Below are 26,077 nucleotides of genomic sequence, written 5' to 3' on the forward strand. Positions count from 1 at the left end.
GCAGGAGGGGCAAGAGAGACCCGAACCATATACTGTATCTGCGCTTTTAAAGCCTTTGTACTCCTAGTATGAAAATCATAGCACAAACTCTTTGGTTTCCTTAATGTCATGGCCACAGCTGGGCAAGCTGGAACAATATCCTCATTGTATTCAAATGCATACGTGGTCCTAGGTTTCTGTATCCCTTTTCCCATTACTGTGAGGTACCGGGACAGCTGTGGGGTAGTACAAGCTCTCCTTTAATCAGCCTTGTTCCAAGGAGGCCTGGGAATTGCAAGGTCACAGATGCCGGCTTGGGAAACTGCTGAATGAATCAGGCAGGAGCATGTTTGTTTACACAGAAAGCTGGTACACAAACATCTGGGCAACACAGAATGAGGAGAGACGAAATGCAGACGCTCTGCTCCAGCCAGAACTGAGGTCAAATGTACCTTCTAAACAAGCTCGGTAACAGATGTCCCAGATGTTGAGAACCAGATGTAAAAGATGATTTATGAGCTTACAAATTGAATGTTGCAAAGCTGGACTTTAAGGAGCTCCCCAAGTGGAATGGAAGCTGGACCCCACGTTAGGCACCCACCTTCCCTGCCTGCAACATTTAGGAGGACTCAGATGATCTCAAAGGGATCCAAAAGGCCAACATGTAGAGCAAGACCCACCTGAAGCTGTTTTGTGGGAAGCTACTTGGGATAAACCAGCAAGAAGTCCTGGGGACAAGCATAGATTAAAATTTTGCCTCTCAGGGTTTTCATTGCCTTGCTTTACTGAGGGTCCATAGACCAGAGGCTTCCCTTGAGCCCAGTTGTCTTTGTGGTTTATTTCTTTCATGGAAGAAAGGCTCAAGCTTATTTTAGAAGAAAGAAGGTGGTTGAGGTTGTTGTGATAGGGCATATTGCATGGGATCTAACAAACACACTTATTCCGTAGCCCTGCTGATTTTGAGTAATTTCTGTGTCCCCATGTGTTCAGGTCTCCAGCCCCATGAGTTGCGCAGTGCCCATGAGCATGTAAGAGGTTGTGCTCTTGTGACTGCGAATCAGTGCCATCAGCTGAAGGAGATGACCCAGCCCTGGCACCTGGGCCATCACGCTGGCCCACCTGACCTAGTAGCCTGCTGCGCAGCTCCTGTACCCAGGACGTGGAGGACCTGTTGTGAATTCCCTCCTTATTCTGAAGGGTTAAACCAGTACAACCAACATGTCCGGGTCATAGATAACTTGGAATAATGCCATGATTTGCCAATCTTCCTGTACGTGCTTGGGCTATCAAGCAGCCAAGGACTTCAGAGTTCTGGGCTGAAGATGTAAGTGGCAGGCAGGTAGGAGGTGGATTCTCCTCCACCCAACCAGCTTAATATCAAACATAGGAACAGCCATCAGGTACAACACAAATAGTCTTGAGGGCAAGGACTGGAATTCAAGCCTCCAAGATAAACACTGGAAATATTAGGCTAATGACAAGCAAAGTAGTAGTCAGGCTTCTTCTTGCTTTCTATAGACCCATGACTAGTTAGTTGTCTTTGGCTGCATTATTTTGGACTCAGGTGCTCCAATGTCTTATAAATAGCTGAGAAATTTACTGCCAGACCCGGCTCTGAGTGTTCGCTTGAGTGAGGGGTGGGGTGGGGTGAAGGAGGAGAAGCACGCGACAAAGGTTAGCAACAACTAGAATTTGTAGCCTCTGAATCTCTGAAGGGGTTTTTTTTTTCCCCTTCATTCAAAGCTGAGAGGACCTGAGATGTCAGCTGTCTCTCAAATGCTTCTATTTTAAGCAGGCCGTACATGATAAGCAAGCAGCAAACGTTCTGTTAAATGTGGAATTTGCAGGAGGGGTGTGTGAAGTCTGCCCAGGGTGCTGGTTCCAGGGGAGCTCTGTCAGCTGCAGAGGTGCGGTCAGGTACCCCAAAGGGTACACCAGTCCTCCAAGCTTTAACCTTTTATAGGAAGTATTTCAGGAGTGTTGCCTCTCCCTGTCTTGGTCTCCTACACCAACATGCAGATCTCCTCTTGGACAGGAGCCACCTCTGCCTGCTTTCTACCGCTCGGTGGGGGAGGACACCGAGACCCCTTGCACGGCGCAGGCAACGGTCGCAGTCCTGCTCCGGAGCTGTTGCGGAAGCGGCCGTGCTTTCGTTTTCTCCCTGGCTTATCTGGGCTGATGGTAAATGCTTGGGTACAGAGACCGCAGGAGCATTTGTGGAGTAGCACAAAGGGCTCTCCAGGCTGTGGTGTAATCCAAATAACAGATCCATAACAGATAAGTCGCGGGAGACGGTGCTGGCCAAAGCTTTAGGCAGAAGTATGCCAGTAAAGTACAGAGAATATAGGTGGAGGGGTGAGTGCAGTTTTATCTAATTCAACAAACTATCTTATCTGGTGCCAGGGGAAAGCAGTTCTTACATAGCTGCAGCTGCTACGTGTCTTCACAGATCTTCTGTGAACAGCATTAGAAGCTGTCCAAGTCCAGCCACCCACAAGACTCACTGTCCAAAGCCCCACAGAACAGCTGGGGTATAAGCAACATTTTTAAACATTACATTAAGAGTTTTTTTCCCCTGTGATTTAGGGACTGACCCACTCGTTTACCTAATGGGGCATTGATTTCAAGGGAGGCACAGAACTGGTAGAAAGTGCTGAGCAGTGTTTGATCTATTTCTGAGGCAACTGAAATTCTGTATTACAAATGACAGATTTTGTTTGGCTTTATGTTACAGTTATATTTATTACAGATATACGTTTGTATTTACAGATCTGATGTTTTCTGGAGTGGCTTTCCAGACTCCAGGACCATGTGCAGTGTGAGAAAAAAGCCTGATTTGGTGATGAGGTGTAGGAAAGCCTCCCAAGATACTTGTCGATATGAAGAACGGGGGTGAAGGTGGAGTGCTGCTCGGGGCTGCAGCTCCACGGTGGGACCATCGCCTGCCCAGGACATCCTTGCATCCAGTCTCAAAAATGAACTCTCTTTTTCCCAGATTTGTCCACTCGGTGGTGCTAAAACAACACCAGCCCTTTTCTGACATTTTCCCACTGCCAAGCGGAGGGTTGTCTGCGCTCTTTGGGGGATGTTCAAGTCACCGCTTTATAGTGCCACCTCTGCAAATCCCATAGCCAGGAAACCTAATTAGCTCCCTGGGTCGCTGCTGTGTGTACCTTGGCTCTTCATCTCCAATGGAATAGAGATAAGCAACACAAAAGACTCGTCATGCCTAATTACATAGGAAGAGACTAGCAAACCCATGATCTTTTTCTCTAATGTTGATTATAATTTAATTAATTCAGGATTCTGTGTTGGTTTTAGAGAAAAAGTGAATGGGGTAACATCTCTACCAAAACTACTTTTGCTTTCAAAAAGAGCTGACCAAGAAGGACTCACTTCTAGGAAAAGTTTGTAGGAAAAATCAACTGACACAAAAAAGATGGGTGAAAACCCTAAAGTTTAATCTGCGACACGCAATTATCTTCAGGTTCAATTACTTTTAAAGTAGCGTGTATCACCAGATGAGATGTCCTGCTGGGAAGGGCCGTGTGTTCAGATGCTATGGAGGTACCTCTGGTGCCAGACCGACTGTCTGTTGGGAGGCCTCTGCCCTTCTCCAGGCGCAGTAGCTGCCCACGGGACAGCTCGGAGAAGGGATGCGGCGACGCCAGCCTTGCTGAACGAGGCTTCAGAGCAACGGGTCGAGCTTTTCATTTTCCCTGAATGCCAGTGCTGTGTCCGGGCTTCTCGGTCAGGACTCAGGCTCCCAGAGGGGAATTCAGCCTGCCCAAAAACTGGATTAGCTTGTGTGCTGGCTCTAGGTATTCGCAGGCAACCAAGATGAACCCGAGCCTCAGCATCCAGCACAGAGCCCGTGTGGAGCTGCGCACAGCGAGAAGGGTCAGGATTTGAGCTGCCAGAAATGTTTCCTATCCCTAATTCTCGGAGTCAACACGCACAAAATGTCAGGTGGCTCAACATGTCTGAAGGGGAGGATTCTCTGAAGTTAAAATCGGTGAGAAAAAACTATATAGCATGTGATGTGATTACATTTATTGTATTTGTTCTTGCAATGTAACTCTGTGCGGACAGTTGCAATAGTATCTCTGAACTCTGGTTTTATGAAAAAACTCCAGGCACCGCCAGCAGTCACTGGCACACGGGCAGTTAAATCCTTGCAGATAAGGATCTAACAAGTACTTTGTTCTCCTCCCTCTCTACTCAGCCCTAATGGGGCCCCATCTGGAGTACTGTGTCCAGTTCTGGGCTCCCCACTTCAAGAAAAATGAGGAGCTACTGGAGAGAGTCCAGTGGAGGGCTACAAGAATGATGAGGGGACTGGAGCATCTCTCCTGTGAAGAAAGGCTGAGGGAGCTGGGCTTGTTCAGCCTGAAAAAGAGAAGGCTGAGAGGAGACCTAATATATGATTATAAATATCTTAAGGGTGAGTGTCAGGAGGATGGGGCCAGACCCTTTTCAGTGGTGCCCAGTGACAGGACAAGGGGCAATGGGCACAAACTGAAGCACAGGAAGTTCTGTCTGAACATGAGGAAGAACTTCTTCCCTCTGATGATCTCCTTCTCTGGAGATATTCAAGACCCGCCTGGACAAGGTCCTCTACAACCTACTGTAGGTGACCCTGCTTTGGCAGGAGGGTTGGACTAGATGACCCACAGAGGTCCCTTCCAACCCCTACCATTCTGTGATTCTGTGTGATTCTGTGTGAGGGTGACGGAGCACTGGACCAGGCTGCCCAGGGAGGTTGTGGAGTCTCCTTCTCTGGAGATATTCAAGACCCACCTGGACAAGGTCCTGTGCACCCTGCTCTGGGTGACCCTGCTTTGACAGGGGGTTTGGACTAGATGACCCCCAGAGGTCCCTTCCAACCCCGAACATGCTGTGATTCTGTGATTCTGTGAACTTCCTGTGACCAGAAGCAGTGTTGGGGGTTAATGGCCTAATTCATAGCTTAGGACCTGCTAATGCACAAAGACCTCTTAACCGTTTCAATTCTGTGTGAAGAGCCCAAGAACCAGCTCATGCTTCCAGGAGTGTGGCCACGTGCCAGGGACATGACCAGGTTGTCCTCTGTGGTGGGGACTGTGCCAGATGTGTGTGGGTGACACTGAGTCAGGCAGTGCCTGTGCCCTGCCAGGGCTGCGCCTCTTCCAGTTCACAGGAAATACGGATTTACCTGAATGCTGGCTTCTCTTCTGCTGCGAGTCAACAAGACCCCGTAACTTCTCCTCTTTCAGGGATGGAGACAGCTGTTTGTGGCTTCCTGGTGGGGTGCAGATGGGGGAAGCACGGCCTCGTGGGCTCCGCGGCGGCTGGATGCAGGAGGTGGTGGGGTGAGGGCTTCAGGTCTAAGGGAGCGAGCGTCTGGCTGTGTTGCTGCCCTCTCTTTGCAGCAGCTTTCCACAGAGGTGCGTGGTCTGTAGCTCTTGTGATGGCTGTAGCTTCCCCGAGGAACCCCAAGGATGGGCTTTGCCTGCTGAATACACTTCTGCTGGAAAAGCAGATGTTTACCACAGAGACGCTCTGGCTCTGCAGCAGTGGCGTGCCTCTGTCCTCTGAGTCCTTGGCTCCACAGGCTGGGGAGATTCATCTTCAGTCCATGAACTCTCACGTCCCACAAACTCTGAGGGGAATCCTGCCAAATTTCCTGCCCCCCGCCCCAGAAAGCTCATTCCCCAGAAAGCAATCTGAAACCTCACTAAGGATTCCATGGAAGCCTCTTTGGCAATAAAATCCCACTGTAGTGCTGCGTGATAGATCATACTCTGGAAAATGCAGCCCTTGGTGGGAACAGCCAGATCATTTTGATTAGCTTGACTACTTGTCTTGTGATATTTGGTGCTTTATAAGTGTGTGAAAAGTAAAAAGTTTCTGTGATGTGTCTGAACCTGCCTGTAAGACTGCTCAGCTTTCCAAAATCCTGATGTGTGAAACGCGCTGTTGTGCTCTTCTGCAGGACCACCCCCCAGATGAGCAGTTTATCTCTACACCCCCTCTCCCTGTCTGGCCACCCAAACAGCAGGCACCTACTGCATTTTACTGGTTGGACATACAGAGTGAGGACGAGATGTCAGAACTGCTGCTAACGTGCGAGATGCAGCTGCCATGACCGGTGGGTACCTGGATTTTCACCCTCAGAAGTGACAGTGGGGACAGGGGTGCCCTGAGGAGCAGCCCCACGCAAGAGAAGGTGCCCTCTGCTGAGAAGAGGCTCTTTGGGACTGGTGCATGTGGCGACCCAGCCTGGGCCTTCTGGGCTGGTGTTTTGTGAGCTCAGGTCTGCCAGATGGACATCTACAGATAGTTTTTAGTGTCCTACTAGGAATATGTTATGGTCATAGCTCATTCTGTGTAATTATTCCAGTAAAACAATGACCCTTTCCTGATTATCTTCTCAAAAAAACACCCCAGAGCAGTGCATTTTGAAAAAAAAAATAAGCTCACGTGCTCTGATCCCCTGCCCCTGAAGGGAACATTTCAGTTTCATTTCCCTGCAGTTCCACCAAATCCTGTCCTCGATGAAACGAAAGTGAAAATGCAGAGGAGCAAAAAGACAAATGTATTTGCAGGTCTGCTGTCTTTACCGATAACTTCCTGCTGTAGAATTTCTTGTGCCTTCTGCTCTTCCTAGAAAGAGCAGCAGAGAGCCCCAGCCAGGCCACAGGTCCGGTTCGTGGGAAGAACTGTTGGGTTCCTGCCTTTGATACGTAGACCATGCACTGAAAAGCCTGCTATGATGTTACAGAAATGTAAGATTAAAACCAGATTTGTTTTCTGTTATCTGTCCTAATAGCCTCGGAACAGGCTCGCTAACGACTTAACACTCATCTTCTTAGCAATTAGCAGAGAGCAAAAGGCACTTCAGGGTGGTGCATGTAATCCATCTTAAATGTCTCTTTCAGGATTTAATAAAAACACATCCCAAAAGAACCCTTTTCTTTTCATTTGACTACAAAGACTGACCAACTCATATCTCTCTCTCTATATATATATATCCTACAGCTCTCCGACGTTTAGCTAGATGATTCTCTCTTGCTAATTGCATCATTGTAACCTTTGTTCTTCTCTTGCCTGACATTCAAATTCTGCAGCCTTTTTTGGTGTTTCCTAAGAGTTTTGCTGGTCAGCAGCTCTTTTTGTTTTCAGAGATGCTGTAGTATGCCTGCTTTCTATAGCTTTCCATGGTGCCTGTCACAGTGTTATATTACAGAAGACAAACATGCATTGCTTTGCAGAGGCTTTTCTTTTGTTCTACTATTTATTGAACAGAAGAAATTGGTTTACAATGAGTTTTGTAGCTTATCTTTGTCTGTGAAAAAGCCATAGCCTTTCTTGCTGGGGCTGGGCAAATATACTGTAATGTGGGAGGCCTGACAACGTGCAAACGATGTAGCTGACAACTTGTCAGCTGAAGAGTACTTATGTGTAATAACTAAAGGGACAAAACAACATTTGAAAAACAGGATATTGTACAAACGTGCTCATTTTCTGTGTGCAGAAGATTAGCATTGGCTAGAAAGGAACTGACTGGAGGGGGAAAGCGAGATTTGCAAGGACAGAAACAAAAGAATAGCACTCACAATGTATATGTATTTCAATCTACAAAGCCTTGGCCTGTAGGTCCACATGGCTGGATGCAGGATTGGGCAGCTTTGTATGTGCATGCAACAGTTCACTTCAAAACAAATTCATATTTTAGTTACTCCATAGGAGCTGGCAGAAGGGAAATCACTGCGGTAACACTGAATGTGCTACGGTCTGAAGTATGCTGCATCCTTTATAACGATTGCTGCATGTTGAGAAACGCAGCTTCAGAAGCGGTAACCTCATGAACTGCCCAGGCATGAATACCACTATTGTTTCCAAGAAAGAAAAACAGACCCGCAGAAAACAGAGAAACTCCCAAAGCCCTGGGCCGATGCCAAACTGTTGTATATGCTTTCAGAGGAAGATAACCTGCTTAATTTTGGATATGTTCTCACAGTAGCTTATTTTATGCTTATAGCTGAGTGGCCAAGGGAAGGAGACAGCGTTCTGGAGACCTACAGTGTATGTTTGACAAAGCTCAGACACAAACCAGGTTCATAGTTAGCTATCCATTCAAAACTGTATGAGGAAGAGCTTTGAGATAGGACAAAAGTTAACTTTCTCTAAAATAAAACTAAGTAAGTCATAAGGATGTGGCAAGAAGGCCAATATCAAACCCCAAGATGTTGAGACTTTATTTAGACCCTTGCATTTGCACTTCTCAATGTGCAGGTGGTGCTAGAAATGAAGCTGCGTGCTTAAGGCTTTGAATTATTTCATATTGAGACACGAGGACTTCTTCTGTGCCAGCCCTTAGGCAGTAATTTAATCTTCACTAGTACCAGAGCCTGAAGTAAGCACAGCACCTTGAATCTCAGAACTGGTGGTCTTGTCTTTTTTGAATATGTGACTTACTCTCAGAGCAGGATAAAATCCATATCATGTCTACTTATGACATTAATGTTTTCTAAATTAATGACTTCTTAAAGTCATTACCCTCGGAGGCTGGGGCTTCATTTTCCAGATGCTGTACAGGCATATTTTACCAGGTTTTCCTTTTTATGCATTAGCAGTGGGGGGGGGGGGGGTTTCTTTAATCTTGTATAATGGAAGGACAGGAGAATCTTACTTTGTCCCTTCTCTTCATGTTCTTTGGTCCCAGTGATCTCTCGGATAGTGCTTTTCCAGCTGAAAATGGTCTCTCTGTTGAAATTGCTCAGCACAGTAACAAAGGACCCTTTGCTCCTCCAAGGCTGCTGTATCCTCAGTCTCGGTAGCACCATCGGGTAATGAACTCAGCGTTTAACTCCCGCTCCCCAAGCCAGCTACGCTTGCTGGCACTCTGAATTTCTGGGCAAAGAATGTTTCTATCTGGATGCAAACACTTTTTTCCCCAAACAGTTTTGTTCATAAAATAAGGACTGGAGTGACCTTTTGGATTATCACAGTTAGTAACACTGAACTTCAGATAATAGGCCCGGATTATTGTCTTAGAGGTCCAGATGGCTTCCATTGCATTACCAGATTGTCGGCTACCTGGGATGTCTGGTACTGGCTGGTACTGGGATAGATGGATTTTAGGTCAGCGCAGCCACTGGTTGATGCTAAATTAAGCCCTGTCAGTACGTTCTTTGTTTTCTGAGTCTGAGGTGGTCCTTCTGAATGAGTGCACCAGCAACGGAGAAATTTTCCTTCCTACTCTGCTAAAAAAAAAAAAAAGACATGAGTATTCAGCATGATGTCCAGTGTGTGGTTTTAGCCTGATCTTGGAGTCTCGTTTATGCAATAATTTTTTTTTGTATAAGAATGTATCTGTCTAATCCAAAAACTTTTCAATTGTTTGACCAATTTAACAGCAAATTTGCAAAAATTTGACAGCCAGCTCCAGCCACTGCAAACTCAGTCTCCTACCCTTTTCACTAAATAGCTATTTATAGTCACTTTATTAGCACTTATTGTCTTTTCCTTCCCCCCCACGTGTATCCAGTGGGTATTGGTATGTGGGTTAATATTCAATTTGTAGCTGCTATCCCCAAAATACTAGCTTAACCCCTTATGAAAGGCTCATTACCATTCTTCCTGTTTTCACTATGTTTTTCCTCCTAATATGCTATCATGAAAATATTACAAATTTAACATAAAGTCTAAAGGAAACTTTTTTTTTCAGTAGTGCATGTTAGATTACTTTTCATTTATTTACTCCTGTAAGTGCTAAAAAGACAAAGGGCTTTCAGTGCAACTATGATTCCTCCTATTTCTCAAAATAGTAACAAACACAGCATTGGGCAGCAGAACACAAAAAGGAAAAGCCCAGCTTCTCTCAGGCTGCAGTTTTACTACCACTTGGCAGCAGGATTAACCTAAGCAGCCTCCGCTCCTGTCGCTGAATCCCGAGTCTGCCACAAGTGTTTGTGCCATCATTGTTTAAGCAGAGCTGATTTATGGCTTGTTCAGTTGGCACACAGGGGTTTTGGTTATTTGTTTTGCAGTAAATCACAGACCACTTCCCCATTAGCTGCACTGGGAACTCTGGCACAGAGCTCAGTTTTCTGGTTTTGATTCCAGAATTAGGGCCTGATTTTGTACGTGGCAACATAAGATTTAAGCTCCTCTTTGTGTGCGGGTTTTTGGTAGTGAATTCCCATGTGCTGATGTGCCATTTGAAACTGTGATGTAGATACTTTGGGGAACTTCTTGTATCTGTAACCTCTCAATAGATGATTTAATTTCTGAGGACGCTGGCCATTTAAAAGCAATGCTTCGTCACAGCAATGACCTATTTCCTAGGTAAAGTGTGATGCAATCACATTTAGCATGATTCACAAACCACTTGTATCTTCCTGAACCTAATAGTAGACTTAGTAGTAAGCCTCCAGTGTAATCCTCAGTGCCACATCTGATTCTCTTTCAGCTGAAGGAATATTGACATAAAAGATTCCTCAAGAACATGAATAGCAAGAGCTAGTTCAACTAAAGCAAATTAAACACCTTAGGAAGGATCTAAAACCTGCAGAGAGATGTTGGGGAATAAATGAGAGAGATAAGATCTAGAGGAATTTTCTTACTGTGACAGCAGGAAATAACTTGGAGTCAAAGCAGACAACCTGCTGTTTAGAAAGACAACCGCTTTGGAAGAACCAGGAATGTGGAGCTCTGAATTCACATAATTTGATGCAGCTGAATAGCAGCCTTTTGACTTCCTTAACATATAGGTGGTCCTCTTCCCACCTAAACGTGGCTTATTTTAGTTCAACCATCTCTGTTCTGGCATTCTTCACGTTCCTATTTCCTGCTGAACATAATGTTTATTATACCATCAGGAGAACAAAATTGTCTTCCCAGAAGCAGAGAATAAAACTTCGAAAAGTGAGCAGATTCTCAAATCTAAAAAGGGAATTGAACTCAACATTTACCAAGGTCTTCCTGCAATTCATTCCAACTCTTTTTTACCGTCCAAGTAAAAAACAATGAAAGAGTGTTTCTGATTGATTTAAAGCCTCAACTTATTCAGTGTGGCTTTGATATGTTCTTGAGACTATTTATGGCTTCTGGGAGAATTTATCTGAGCACTAAATGTGAGAAAAGAAAACCCACAACTGATTTAGGTAAACTTTAACATTTGTACTTGTGATCCTTTGCGTAGGAGGGAAACAAATATATGTGGAAAACAAAACTCTGTCTGGGTGCAAAGGGAATGGAAACTTTCCAGACTGTGAATGCACTGACCTTCAGTAAGGGAGCACCAAGATGTACGCTCTGGGTTTGGGGTTTTTTTTTCTTGAACATTTGAGGTTATTACAATGAGTCATGGATGCTTTTAATGTCTAGATATGATATTTGTCCCTTGTGAGCTTTTTACCTGTGTTTTTTTTTTTTTGCTATATGCCCAAATGCAATCAAAAAAGTCTCATTTAAAAAAAAAAAGTAATAGTTATTGCTGGTCTAGACGTAGGTGCCTTGTTGCTGTGTTTAGTCAAAACACAGTGGGCAGTTTGCATCCACCTAGACTATCAAAATATAGTTTGCCTGATCTCATGTTTACAGGATGTCAGAACTACTCTGCGCTTGGGACTTGGGTTCATTTGTAAATTAAATGGATAGTGCAACTTTACCTAGAGTTAATATTTTCTGTCTCATGCTGGCTTTTCCTAAGTTTTCCATAATATCTATTTTTTGTCTGTTTCTCTCATTGGTATCCTCCTCTTATGTCCCGACGGAGTCGATGAGCCACATCTTCCAAAGCCAATTTGGTCAGTAGTTTTTGTGGAATGCTAATTGCCGTCTTAGATCAGTTTAACGGATGAAACCTACTTCTTTACTGCTGGAAAGGGGACTGATGCTCGCAACGAAGCTAACGCTCCACAGTTCAAAATAAGTAGATCATGTTCCATGGAGGCATTTGATACCTTTGGGAAGCTGAAAAATGTGGGCACTAGCCAGCAGTAACTGTTTTTATTTTGTAATAGAGGTTTTATAGGTGGGTTTCGATTTGTGGGAGAGTGGGTAGGGGAGTCTCCTTCCATCTCTCAGTTCACTAGCTGAGTTGCATGGCTCCCTGACGAAGCCTCGTGAGGCCTTGGAGAAATGCTTTGTTTTTTACTCTTAAAAGCAGCTTGGAATTAAGACAGCTTCTGTTATTTCTAGATACCAATAGCCAGGTGGGCTATAGATACAGTTGAAGTAATACGTTTAATATTCTAGGGAGTACTTTTTCTTCATCCAACTGAATGCTTGTTCCTAAGACAAAAAAAAAGCAGCTATGGGTTACATTCTTGGCTAAGATTAAAGACCAGAGCAGTATTACTGAAACTGCAGCTTATGTTGTATCTTCTCCTCGATAGCACTGACACGACGAATTTGCTACGTGAGCTGGTTTTATCTCCAGAAAACATCTAAGATAAAAATCATGGCTAATGTTTGTGCAGGTCAGGTTGTTACGGATGTGCGTGTGTAATCGGTAAGGTTGAAATCCTAGCAAGATACTCTGACAGTCACTTGTGGTGGTGAGAAACTAGGGAACAGTATTTCTTCTGTAATTTATGGGAGAGAAGAGCAGTAGCCACGGAAACGCCAGTAACAGTGCCTCTTCTCCCTCTCTCCCCTTCACAGATGTTTAGGGGCGTGTTACAGAGGTGCCATTAAAGCCAGATGTTTTAATGCTGTGGAAGACGGTAAACTGGGGAAGGCATCAGAGAAGGATGACGGCATGAGGAGACTGACATTCATCAGGCCTCTTGGAGAAGACCTCTGGACACGCAGTTACACCAGGTACTGCAAGGGCTGTCTGTGCTACTTGGTGTTGGCATCGACAATGCACTCGCACTGCAGGGTCACTGTGTTCCACCTCCAGAAGTTCGCTGTATCACCTCCTCTGTTTCAGTCAACACTGCCATTAGGTTTACTTCCATAAACACTGGTCATGTACCAGCCACACATTTATTAGCGCTTTGACCTCTATAATTAAATGGGACTCTTTTAGAAAGCAGTTCCCCTCAGTTGAGGACAGCTTTATCTGAATGTAGCCTTCTTCCTCCCTCTCCAGAGCCAAGAGTCTGCGAAGTAGAGTGCCTTGTTCCAGTTTATCAGTCCTGCTGGTTTTGAGGTCAAGATTGTGATCTTGGAAGCTTGCTGCAGCAGGTGAAAGGGCTGCACAGTCCCACTGTGACGTGCCACAGCCTGAGACCCAAAGCCAAAGCCTGAATTTAGCTTGGGTAGGACTTAAGCACCACTGCTCTCCTCAATCTCTCTGCCTCTGCATTGTTACTTTGTTCCCAGGATGAAGCCAGACTCTGGGTGCTGCTGCTGCAACTGCATTGTTCCTCGGGAATTTCAGTCCTAAGAAGAAACCTTTAGTTATGTTCTTATGTCACGTCATTTGGGGAAAGGACTATCCGTCATTGCAGCTAAGTAGGTGGGGAAAGTGCCCTCTTACCTCTTTCTCTGAAAAGCAAAGGCATTGCTGGGAATGGAGAACTGGGGGAGCTGCTACTAGAGTCGAAGAGCCAAAGCAAGCAGAAACAGCCTGGCAGCTCAGGGCAGCTACATCTCCTTTTCTGCTATTACAAGCATTTTAGCCTGCTTTTTGTTCCTCCCCCTCCCTTCCTCCTCATTGCGACAGGAGGCTCGCCAAGCAGAAAGGCAAAGCCTGAAACTGCTCGCCGTGAGGCCTGGGAGGGGAGGAAAGAGCAGCTCATATTGCCAGAGTGGAAGGAGGCGAAGGGTACAGAGGGGCAAAGGGCAGATATGTGGCTGGGGGTGGAGTGGCACAAGGGAGGGAGGGATGCAGGCTGCAGAGAGTTAAGGAGGAACACTGGATTAATTAGCCTCGGGAGAATGTATGGTAAAAAGTCAAGAATCTGTCACAATAGACTCAATGCCACTTCATTTGGGGAGTCCTGCTGAAAGTCCCCAAACTGGGAGTGTTCTGAGCTTGCTCTGTGAAAGTAAATCTTTAAGCAGTTGCAATTAAAGCCACACACACGTATATATACAGAGCTCAGTTCCTTATGTGACATTAAACAGTTCCCTGTCCCCAAAAAGCTCTAAATCCCACACCCCATCACTCTTCAGATGTGGTGTTTGGAGAGCTGACTCAATTTTTGAACCTGTAGCCTTGTCTTCTCCATGTTAGCAGCTTCCTTAAAATGACACACCAGTGATCTGATAGCCATTTTAAATTTTTAGGAGTTTTTAACCTGGGTTTTTTTTGTGCAACTGCTGAAACAGCAAAGGTTTCCATGCCTATAATTATGCGAAGTTAAATGATGTTACAGTAGTAGCTATTTTGTACTGGCTGTCACCGCAGCCAGATGCTTGAAATTTGACAGTATTGTTATATTTGATAAATGTCATCACATATGACAGGAAATTTGAAACAGTTCGGAAAGGATATGAATTAATCTCTTGCAAATTCATCTTACTGGAACTCTTGTTACAGAAAATTACCCACTTGTGTCATAACGCTCTGTTCAGTTATGCTTCCTTTATTTTTACTATTCAGTTCTCAGTTGTGTAAACACCCTGCTACCATTCTGACATCACAAAACGGGGCTTTTTTTTTTAATCTTGTATCTGCTGTTTCTGCATAGGAAATGCCAGCGCATGACTGCGCTGGAAGATTTTTGAGCTTCGGTCAGCAATCTGGTACCCGCTGCGGAAGTTTTTCGGATTTCTATATGCAGAGATACTGCCTTAAACCCCTCCAGTGGAAATTTATATTCTTTTTCGTGTTCCTCCCGTTATTCCCCTGCGACTTTCAATGACTGAAGTCTTCCGCCGCCACGCTGTTTCCCCTCTCGCAGTCTGCAGGGCTGCCTGTATTAGGAAACGCGGCCGAGCAACTACGCTTTACCCCGGCGTCAAGGAGCAGAGGTGAAGAGGCGGGGTCTGCGGCAAGCGCCTCAGGAGAGCCCAGCCGTGCCAGCGCGCTGCTCTGCGGCCCAGGCACCGCTTCCCTCACCGCCGGTGCGAGGGCCCACGGGCAAGGCCCCGGGCCTGGGCCGCAGCGCCTCGGCCCTTCCCGCCCGGCTGGAAATCCCCGGGCCGGGCCGGCGGGGGAAGCCCGCTCCGCTGGCGGGGTTCCCCGGCCGGGAGGGGAAAGTACCCAGCGTCCCCGCAGAGGGAGCCGGGGCCTCCGTCCCCGCCCCACCTCAGCGCAGCCCCCTGAGCGAGCGCCAGGGGCCGGGGCCGAGGAGCGCGCACAGCCCCTCGCGCCGCCGACGCCGCGCGGAGGCGCTCGCCAGGGAGGGGCCGAGGGAGGGCAGGCCCCGCCCACCCGGCCGGCCGCGCATGCGCTCGGCGGCCGCCGGGGCTTTCCCGGCCGGGGCCGTGGCGCGGAGTTTCCTGGGCAGGGGCGGCGCCGGGCGGGGGCCGCGCTCCCCGCTCCCCTCCCGCCCCGTCCCGGGCACGGCATATAGGCCGGGGCGCGCTCCAGGCCCGCCCGCTGCGGGGGGCTCGGCCGGAGACCGTGAGTACGGGGTGGGGGGTGCGGCCTGGTGGGGCCCTGCCGGGCGGGCGCTGCTGCGTGGGCCCGCTCGGGTCTCTGCGCCCGGCTGAGGGGGCGGCGGGAGGGCGTGGGGTCCGGTCGGGGGGCTGCGCCTGTCCCCGGCCTCGGGGCCTGAGCTGCCCCGGGCCGCGGCCTGCGGCGCTGGAGGGGGGGCCGGGGCTGGCGGATACCGGTGCGCGGGGTGCGAATAAAATCAGTATTAATCCCATGTCAGTGCTAAGTTGAGTTTTGAGGCTGCTGAACTGTAAATATCGCTGCTCGGGACGTGGTGTCACCGCAGGAGAGCGGCAGACAGCAGGCCTGTGGTGCAGGGCGGTGGCGTGAGGCTGGAAACCGAGGGTATGCGGGGCTGTCGCGGAGGGTGGCGTTGGAAGGAGAGCGTTCGGCAGAAAGTGGTCCCGGGTTGAGGTGGTCCTGAGTGTTTCGGGAGCCCGAGGTCTCAGTTTGCTGTGGTAGTTCTGACATTTACTCTGAGCTGTCGGACTTTATTTGGCGTGGAAGCTGGCTGAACTTCTTGGGCTCACGTTTGGCTTGTGCTGATAGCATCGTCCCACCATCTGTGTTAGAGGAGCAGGTCGGTGTGAGGCATTTGTAGCTCGTGGCCTCTGTGATTAAGAAGCTAGTAGTAGTGTGACCACATTAAGAACAAATCTACTGAGAGCTGTTGAGATGAGTAGGGAATGCTCCGCTGTTTTCCAGCAGGTGATTTTTCTAAGGCTGTGTCATCATGACAAGTATATCTGTGTTGAGTCTTTCCTGGAGGAACTTTTTGGGAACTGACGCTGCAAAACGCACTTGTATATATGAATAAACATAAAGTTGTACATTGAAAAACTTTTGAACTTTGTCTTTGCTTTTACCTGAAATTTTTGGTGAAGTTCAGTTTTGCTGATGTCCTGTGCTTCAAGTATCATTGGAGTTACCTAAATAAGAAATTCCAGTACTCTTAATTTAAGTCAGTGTAATAAAACTAGATCTTCATTGTTTGAGAATCTGCAGGCTTAAACCCATTTAAATGGATGCAGCTTCTTTAGTAAAAGATCTTACCTTTAGTTACACAGCTTGTGATCAAGCAGCTCGATTCATCCACCTGCCAGAAAAGTTCTGCTTATGGATTAAACAGTTTTGCATATGTGTCAGTAACAGGGAAATTAAGTCTGTAAAATCCACTCCATGTGACAGTATGTAAAGTTCATGCCCTGAAATTTTCTGACTAACATAAAAAAAAAGTGCTTACATTGAGATTTTAATGTTTCAGTTCGTCTAGTTTCTGTTTGTATAGGCAGTACATGCACTTCATTTTGTATATTCTGAAACACTCCTCTCTTTCTTCCTTACAGGTTTTGTTCCACCCCAAAGAATTAAATGATTGAAACTATAGATACTTACAGTTTCTTCTTGAGAACAGTCAGTATCAATATGGAGGCGTAGGCACCTTAGAAGGGACTTTAGTCTGAACTCTGGGAGGTAGTTCTGTACACAAATAAAGAAACTAAAGCTTCAAATTTTTTTTTCTTTTTAATCTGAGGATTCAATTTTATTCTGTATGCCATAAACATGGCATACATAAAAAACTTAATCCAACAGTATAAAACATTAGAATATCCCGACACAAGGCAATTCATTTATGTTAAATTTGATAACTCTGTACTTGTGACTAAGGCACCAGGTTAAAACCGAAATGCTCTGTTTAGTCTGTGCTGACAATGTTATAGACAGAAAAGCCTGGAGCTATTCCAGGCTTGTTAATTAAGGCGGTTCGTCCTTGTCAGAGACAGCGTATAGGATTTGTTTATCTCATAGATGAATATTTGATATATGTGAAGTTGAGTATAAGCTAACTTCTTCAATCTTAACAATTATTACAACAGCAGGCAGAAGTTGAGAGTTTTCTTGGAAGTCTGGCAGTAGCAAATAGATCAGTTCAGTAATGTCAGTTCAGGGGCATTTTTTTTGTATGCCTTTGGAGCTTGATAAACCATTATTTTCAGCCTCCTAATGAGGTTTACAAACTCAAATCTTTACATGTGTATAAGCTGCATATTTATCAGCTGTCTAGGGTGAAATAGTTCTTAAAACACTTAACATATGTTCTGGTTAAAAATAATGTTGTTTTAGTTGCCCGCCATTTTAGTTTCTTTATTGACAAAGGATTTTAATAAACCCATTTGAGGTTTTCCCCTCTGGATCCCACCTCCACTAGCCTGACAAACTGACACTGCTCTCCCAGGTACACCGGACAAGGAAAGCATGTGATGCCTGTACGATTCGAGGGAAGGTCCTTTTTGACGTGCTTTCTTCAATTGTCAAAATGGGATGGGGCAGCTTTTGCACTGAAAGCAGTTGTGTAAACTAAAGTACAAGAACTTCCCAAATGTTTAAAGGCTGTTAATCATGAGGCTAATTCTGTTCACATGTGCATTCCAAGTTGCACACTAAAGTGTTTCATTTTCAGGTTCTTACTTTTGTACAGGCAGGGGTTATTCCGAATTGCCTTTAATGCACACAACTACCTCCCAGAGGAAGACTTGTCCCATTCTTCCAAAAATAGTCCATTATGAGCATAATGGAAAATAGCCCTTTCTTGGCTAGCATCATGACGCAGAGTGCTTTGTGTGGTGAACTGAAGTATGACTTATCCTGTGAACTCTACAGAATGTCGACGTTTTCAACTTTCCCTGTTAATGTGCCGGTGTCGGAACGAAGTCTTGCCCGGGCTGGGTTTTATTACACCGGTGTGCAAGATAAAGTGAAGTGCTTCAGCTGCGGCTTGACATTGGACAACTGGCAACCAGGAGATAACACAATGGAAAAACATAAACAGCTGTATCCTAGCTGCAGTTTTGTTCAGGACATGCTTTCAGCTAACAACCTTGGCCTGTACTCTTGTTCTGCCTTTTCGCCCCTGGGCGCAAGCAGTCTCTCACCATCTCTACATTCCATAACACTTTCTACAAGTTCAGAACAAGTTGGATGTTTCAGTGGCTCTTTTTCCAGTTTTCCTCAAGACCCAATAACTACTAGGGCAGTTGAAGACCTTTCGTTCTTGAGACCTAAACTTCACAATCCTTCTATGAGCACAGAAGACGCTAGGCTACGCACTTTTCACTCATGGCCGCTGACGTTTCTCTCGCCCACTGATCTGGCAAAGGCCGGGCTGTATTACTTGGGGACAGCAGACAAAGTTGCTTGTTTCACCTGTGGTGGTCAGCTGAGTAACTGGGAACCAAAAGATAATGCTGTGTCAGAACATCGGAGACACTTTCCTAACTGCCCTTTTGTGGAAAGCCTTACCCGAGACCAGCCAAATTTCAATGTTTCAAATGTGAGCATGCAAACCCATGAAGCACGCGTTAAGACGTTCATAAATTGGCCAACTAGAATTCCAGTTCAGCCTGAACAGCTTGCAGATGCGGGCTTTTACTACGTGGGTAAGAGAAACTGACATCTCTGGTGTTATTCATATTGCTATGTTGGCATTTACTTTAACATAAATTTTGTGACTGTTTGATAGACATTTTGCCTTTTTTTTTTAAAGGCCGTAATGATGATGTCAAGTGTTTTTGCTGTGATGGTGGGTTAAGGTGCTGGGAATCTGGAGATGATCCATGGATTGAGCATGCAAAGTGGTTTCCAAGGTAACTTGCAAAATCTTTATTGTTATTTGCTCACATCCTTAAATACTTAAATTTTGACAGATATGTACTGCACTTAATAGTTTTAACTTCACCGTATGATGTACAAATTCAACTCTTTCATGTGGATGTATTTCACGTACCTCTACTTAAAAGCTCTGAAGTGCTAAGGTGGCCTTAATTAAAAATTTCTTCATTAAGCATGATACTTAATGCTTTCCACTTTATAATTTAAAGCTATGTGCATCCCCAAATCACTGTTAGCAAGTGAGGCTGCATTAGTAATGAGCATACTTGTCTAAGAGAAGCGGTCAAAGCAGACTGAGGAGAACAAAAGCTGCTGAGAAGTGAAGTAGAAGGAACATCTGACTGCCTTGGTCTAATTCTGTGCCCATGCTGAATGCTCTTGAAGCAGTTTTTCACCTAATGTGGTTTAGGTTCTTAGGTATAGAAAGGCTATGAAGAAGGTTTCAGCAGCTGTTTAATATGTCTCTGCTGGAAAAATGACAACTTTTTAATGTCCCCCATAATTAAATGGCAGTTGCATACCTAATAGCTATCTGTGCCAGTGGAAATCTCCACCTACATTAATGACAGAAATAGCTGCACTTCATTTCAATAAAGCTAATAATTTTTCATGTAGATCTGTCTGGTCTTTCATGGGCAGTTTACTTCCTACTGTTGGATTGAACGATGTATGTGGAGTTAGAAGTTACCTTTGTTTCCTTCTGCGTTATGCCAGTCAGTAAATGTACTTAAAAGGTGTAACTCTGCATTAGTGAAGCAAACCTGGCTTTGATAGCGGTGTTAGATTTTTTTACCTTCATTTGCATGATTTGAATAGGAGATAAGAATGGTGAGATGCGAAATAGGAACAGTTTATCACAGCACTTTGTAGTGATGCTGACGGGGTATCGCTTCTCATGACATGCCATTTTGATTAGAAGTGGTGGCAGAATGTAAAGCTGCTGCATTTACGTATGTAAATGTACTGAATTGCTGAACATCATGGAAAAGCTTTATCAAAGTGTCACCAGACACGAGGCTACATCAAGCTTCCAATTAAAAGAACTCTTTCCCTTCTGAAGGAAGAGAAATACGTATTTAGGTTATGCCGTGTTACTGTAAACTGTTTCATTCTTCTGTGTTTTTTTTCCTTTTGCAAGTAGGAAGTGTAACTTGATACAATTTTGTTAACGTTTCAGGTGTGAGTATCTGCTCCGTGTAAAAGGAGGAGAGTTTGTAAGTCAGGTTCAGGCCAGGTTCCCGCATCTTCTTGAGCAGGTAAACTTTACTCTTCTGCAGCTTTGGTTTTCCCTTGTTGAAGAGTGCTGTGTTCTTTCTGGGAGTTCGGTCCGTCCTTCTGCCTCATTTCTGCATATATTTCTACTGGGTTGCTGACATGGTAAATGCTCTTCCTGAGCATAGAAATGAAACCAGTTCTGAACCATGGCTAATGGACTTGGAATAGTGGAGTTTAACCTGTACGGATTGCTTACGGAAAGTATTATGAGGCAGCGAGCTCCTTCGTGTCAGAGGAGAGGGAAATTCTGATTGTCTAAGTTTCAGTGAATAATGCAGATTAGTAATTGTTATTTCAGAAATCAGTCATGGACAGCCTGAATTATTTCTGTCTGACTCTTCTGTTAGAGTAAGCCAGACTTCTCCTTATGGACATAGTCAGCACTAACTTTATATTGATTATATAGTCGCACAAATTTGCGGACTTGTGTAACTGCTTGTAAAATACTTAATGGATACCTTTCAGATAAAAACTTAGCATGGTTGATGAGGGAAGAAAGTGTTAGAAAGGTGTGTAGGGGGAAAAGCAGCACTTTGATACTGATACAATTCTGTTGTGTTCCACAGCTCTTGTCAACCTCTGACACGCCTGTAGATGAAAACGTTGATCCCCCAAGTATGTATATTAATGCATGTTTTTAAACTTCCTCAGGCATTTTGCAAGCTTAATGATTGACTATCCAAAGCTAACTTACTTAACAATTCTTGGAAACAACACTATTATAAGGATTTTCTAAATAATTGTGAAAGTTAGGTAGCTTCGATGTCATATGGACAAACTTCAAGGAAGCACCTTGAAGGGATTTTCCTTATTTTCATACTAGCAGCTCATATGAAGATTTTTTGGGTTTGAGTGCTTGGCAGCTGCTGTATTTGTGGTTTTTAGTTTCATAGTTGGGTTAAACAAAACAAGTCAATTTTGCATTTGTTAAATTGACCTATGATATTGAACATGGTGGAACAGTTGCTAGAGGGTGTCACGGCTGTGCAGTTACGCAGCTCCATTTTTAGGCACATAGCTAGGTAAATGCTCTGAGTTGAGCAGCAGTGGTCAAGGAGAGGATAGGACAAGCTGATAAACTGAGGTCTTGCTAAGCTGGACTCTAGTTATGGTGGAAATAAAGTCTTCCCAGAGGGTGACTAGGTTATGCTACCATAGTCCTTGCTGGTTGAGGACGATGAGTCAGAATCCCACGTGTCTGGTGCTTAGTAAGTTGAGTGGAAAATACTGATCAAGAGTTGGAATAGAGTAATTGTTTGTACTGTAAACTTTGAATTTTGATTTCCTCCCCCCCAAGACATTCTTCAAGGCTAATGTTAGAAATGACTAAGCATAAAAAAAAAAGCTGCTAAGACACAATGGAATTCTCTGCGGTTTCCCTTGATTATGCTAGATTTTAGTGAAGGCCTGACGTGGATTGAAGTTTACCATGTATTCAATCCAGTTGAATCTAATTAATTGGCTTCCGTTTTTAAAACTGACTACTTACAGTCCAATTAACCATTGAAACTTTTTAATGCTAGGTATTCGTGTATATGTGCGCGTGTAGGTAATGTCGATGTGTCTGACTTCTGGGTTGTATAGGTAGTTTATTTTATGCATGATGATTTTCCTTTTTGATTAGTTATTCGTTTTGAACCTGGAGAGAGTCATTCAGAAGATGCAATCATGATGAACACACCTGTGGTTAAAGCTGCCTTGGAGATGGGATTCAGTAGAAGGCTAATAAAGCAAACAGTGCAAAGTAAAATCTTGACCACTGGAGAAAACTACAAGACTGTTAATGATCTTGTGTCTGATCTGCTCACTGCTGAAGATGAGAAGAGGGAAGAAGAGAAAGAGAGACAATTTGAAGAAGTGGCATCAGGTACGCATAAGGCACGAATCAAAGCGAAAGCAGAAGTGGTTTGTATTATGTATTGTTTTTATAATTGTTTTTATTCACTAAATGACTTAGTTTAATTGCTATTAGGATCAGCTTCTGTAAAAGCATTGTCAGGGTATCTGTGTGGAACTAGCAGTCTGGGAATGGTTTCATTCCCTTTCAGGAGGTTTATACAGGTGCCAAGGGTTCAGAATCACCTGATTCTCTCCACAGGAACAAAGCCAATTTTTTTTTAAAATTTGTGTGCCTTTATGTTGCTGTTATTAAAATAAACGGAACCAAAATACTTTACTTGGCACATTGTACAATTTTTTTTTCCAAATGTGCCTGCTGTTTAAGCCACTTGAATCGGTGAGCCACCATATCCACCTCCTAGAAGAGGCCATAAACTTTTACACATGTAGATTCTGTAAGATGGCCAAAGGTCTGCTTTTCTGTCTGACTCAGCCATGTAGGTCAGCTATTTAACAGTGTTTATTTGATGCATCTTTAACATTTCTTATTGTTTTAATACTATATAAAGTTTGAAGCCTGAAAAAAATCCTATTTTTAAGTCTGTGAAGCAGGAGTGAAACTTCTTAGTTATAAATTGAATTAAGATGGCTTCTTTCCTACTTGCATGTTCTATCAAAAAAGCACTGGTGGATTCAGCTCATTAAATCTTAATGGAGATGATATTTTGTTGTTGTTTGTGATAGACTAATTAAAAAAAAAAAACAACAACTCCTGAGTCTGTGCTGTACTTCGGTTTTCTTGCACATAATTCTGTTGGGACGCCTCTTCAGAAAGCTCAGTTGTACCTACATCTCGGACATGGTTTTGGCTGCCACTGACTGAGATTAACCTGTTGGTTGTCAGTGAGTTAGTGCTGGTGTTACACAGAGGCGTTGTTTTTTCCTTCCAGTTCTGCAGAGGATGTAAGTCTTGCTAGTGTGAGGTTAGACGAGATCCCCCTCAGATAATGCAACCTAGAGATGGGAGCAGGAGGTTTCTTTGGCTCGGAAACTGCCCGTGTGTGGTTTTCTTAAGTCTGTTTGTTATGTGAATACCACTGATACTTCCTGAGGTCTTTGCTAATGATGTGTGGTAAGCACACATTTCAAGTAGAATTTAAAGAATGTATCAATTATTAAGCAGAAACGCAACTTGGAGTAGTGCATTCCTAACAAACACCTAATCGCCTTTGCATTCCAGATGATTTGACCTTAATCCGGAAGAACCGAATGGCTTTATTCCAGCGTTTAACATGTGTACTTCCAATCCTCGGGAGCTTACTGTCAGCTAAAGTGATAACGGAACTGGAGCATGATGTTATTAAGCAAAAGACTCAGACACCATTGCAAGCAAGGGAACTGATAGATACAGTTTTAGTGAAAGGAAATGAAGCAGCCAGCATATTCAGAAACTGTCTACGAGATTGTGACCCTGTGCTGTACAAAGATTTATTTGGTATGTCTGTTTGTGTTTTTTTTTAAAGGATGTAAGTTTATAGAAGTCTAACCAGTGCTGTCACAGCAACCTAAAGATAAAAAAATATCAGATGCTGTTTGAATATAGATTAGTCAAATGACTAGGATTTTTTTTCTCTTATTTTAGTGGAGAAGAACATGAAGTATGTTCCCACGGAAGATATTTCAGGTACCTTAAACTCTACCTTCTTTAAAGGGCATCGTGGCACAAATAGCTAACATAATAAAAATGACTTTAGTTAAGAAATAGGTTTTATGCTTTTCCTTCTCCCTAATTTTGCTCTGGTAAGATGGACTTAACTGAAAAAATTAAGTACATGTGCAGACTTGCAAGCAAGTCTGTCTGCTATCAGCTCTGTCCTGCGACTTACACATGCTTTTGCACCTAAGGAGGTAGTGCTTTGCTGAGCTCTACTGTTTAGGCACATGCTGGGCTTGATCCTGGTACAAGCTCTCATTCAGGCGTTTGGTAAAGACTGGACAGTGAATAGTAGGTTAGCATTTCATAGCAGGTATCATCATCTCCACATTATAGATGTCCTATGATCGAACCTGACCAACAACTGGGTAGATAAAAACTTGTCAGACTTGGAATTGAGTTTGCTTGATTCTTAGTCGTGTAGTTTAATATGTTAGACTGCAAAAAGTACACAAGCCTGAATATAGCTCGTTCCATCAGTCAGGCTGTGCTCTGTGCTTCTAATCAAGCAAGAAAAGTACAGCATTTGTTAAAATGTAAATATTGGTTGGTGTCAAGAGTTACAGTTGGTATCCAATCCCTGAGCTGTTTGTTGTCTCCTAAAGCGGACAGTACAGGCCAGTTCCATGTGTGCCACTTTCTGAGTTCTGGAAAATGTACTAATTTCTCACTGCCATCTGTATTTAGTGAATACAGATGGGGAAATAAAGGGTGAAATGGAACATGGCTATAGTCTGATTGGACTGCACATATATTCAGGCTTCTTAAAAAGTTAAATGTTTTTTTCCAGGTTTACCTATGGAAGAACAATTAAGACGACTGCAAGAGGAAAGAACGTGTAAAGTTTGCATGGACAGAGAAGTTTCTATTGTTTTTATTCCATGTGGTCACTTAGTGGTGTGCAAAGAATGTGCACCATCCCTTAGAAAATGCCCCATTTGCAGGGGGACAATAAAGGGTACAGTTCGTACATTTCTTTCGTAAAGAGAGAAACTTGCAAAATGTCTTTGTTGCTGTCATCCTCCAACTGCTGAAGCGTAAGCCAGCAGTGTCTTTAAGAATGGAAAATTGTGGCACAGCAGATGATAAATCAACTCCCGAGCACTGTTGTGTAATAGTAAACATCATTATGAATATACTAGGTCTTCCTTGCCAAAGACTATTTCTGGTCATAAAACTAACTCAGTAGTAAGATGAAGTTTTTGTAGCTTTCCTTTCTGAGTAGGAAAGCAGTTCCACTAGTGTGCCCTTTGCCAGTTTGAATAAAAAGCTTTCTGGCTGAGTTTCTAAAATGGAGCTTGGCATAACTCTTCTCATGAGTGTCCTCCCTGTGGATGTGAGGAGATACATTAAGAATTCTGTTTATTAATAATTAATATTAATTCAGCTACTCTTCTGGTTCTGTTCTGGCTTTCTTGTGGACTTGAGAAAAGAGGCTAACTTGCAGGAACAGCAGGACTTTGTAAACTTTTGTTCATGTCTAGATACTTGTGTAATGTGTGTTAATAATAGTTTATATGAAGACTGAATTAAAATATTTCTACTTCTTGAGTACTTGTTTACTCTGTTCCCATTATTGGCTTTTCTCTGTAGACTGCAGTGACTAGAATGCTTGTATTAAGTGGGGGAAGTGTTTTGTCACCAGCAAATAAATTTCCATTCATACTTAGAGATGTTGTTTGTTTTGGTATTTGTGTACATCTTTCCTGTTGTACATCTGAGTTGTAATTTAATAAAAGTCCCTCTGAGTCTGTGAAAGTAACCTCTGTATCTCCTGCTATAATCAACTGCTATTGTGGGAAATCTGTCCCCTGAGTTGGGAGTTTAGAATGTGCGTGGAGTTAACAGTATGTTGAATTTCTAGTATAATTGTAGCCACAGCATTGAATCAAAGTTTTGGCTAGCTACAAAGGGCCAAAACACGTGCTTTTATTTGTTAATTATGTGACTGAGGCTGACTCTTTAGAGGATTCAGGATGTTTCCATCAGTAGTACTGACTGCTAAATTGAGTGAGGACAGTTGTGCAAAGGACGATACAAATATGTTCTAGTTAACA

General features: G+C 44.1%; 1 protein-coding gene across 1 annotated transcript; it reads left to right on the top strand.

The window, feature by feature from the left end:
• Positions 1-15,317: 15,317 nt before the first annotated feature.
• On the top strand, positions 15,318-25,691 carry BIRC2 (baculoviral IAP repeat containing 2). Its single transcript, XM_075417924.1, has 9 exons — positions 15,318-15,490; positions 16,870-18,960; positions 19,068-19,167; positions 20,370-20,448; positions 21,034-21,082; positions 22,092-22,334; positions 23,547-23,801; positions 23,949-23,990; positions 24,811-25,691. The coding sequence occupies exons 2-9, from the start codon at positions 18,087-18,089 to the stop codon at positions 25,002-25,004; spliced, it is 1,836 nt and encodes a 611-aa protein (XP_075274039.1). The 5' UTR covers positions 15,318-15,490; positions 16,870-18,086; the 3' UTR covers positions 25,005-25,691.
• The last annotated feature ends 386 nt before the right edge of the window (positions 25,692-26,077 follow it).

Source organism: Opisthocomus hoazin, chromosome 1, assembly GCF_030867145.1.
Source record: "Opisthocomus hoazin isolate bOpiHoa1 chromosome 1, bOpiHoa1.hap1, whole genome shotgun sequence".
Taxonomy (NCBI): Eukaryota; Metazoa; Chordata; class Aves; order Opisthocomiformes; family Opisthocomidae; genus Opisthocomus; species Opisthocomus hoazin.

Excerpts from the sequence above, each read along its gene's own strand:
- BIRC2 (XM_075417924.1), top strand. The coding sequence starts at position 18,087 with ATGAGCATAATGGAAAATAGCCCTTTCTTGGCTAGCATCATGACGCAG. Across the intron at positions 18,961-19,067 it reads TGCGGGCTTTTACTACGTGG|GCCGTAATGATGATGTCAAG; the intron begins GTAAGAGAAACT and ends TTTTTTTTAAAG. Across the intron at positions 22,335-23,546 it reads ATTTGAAGAAGTGGCATCAG|ATGATTTGACCTTAATCCGG; the intron begins GTACGCATAAGG and ends TTTGCATTCCAG.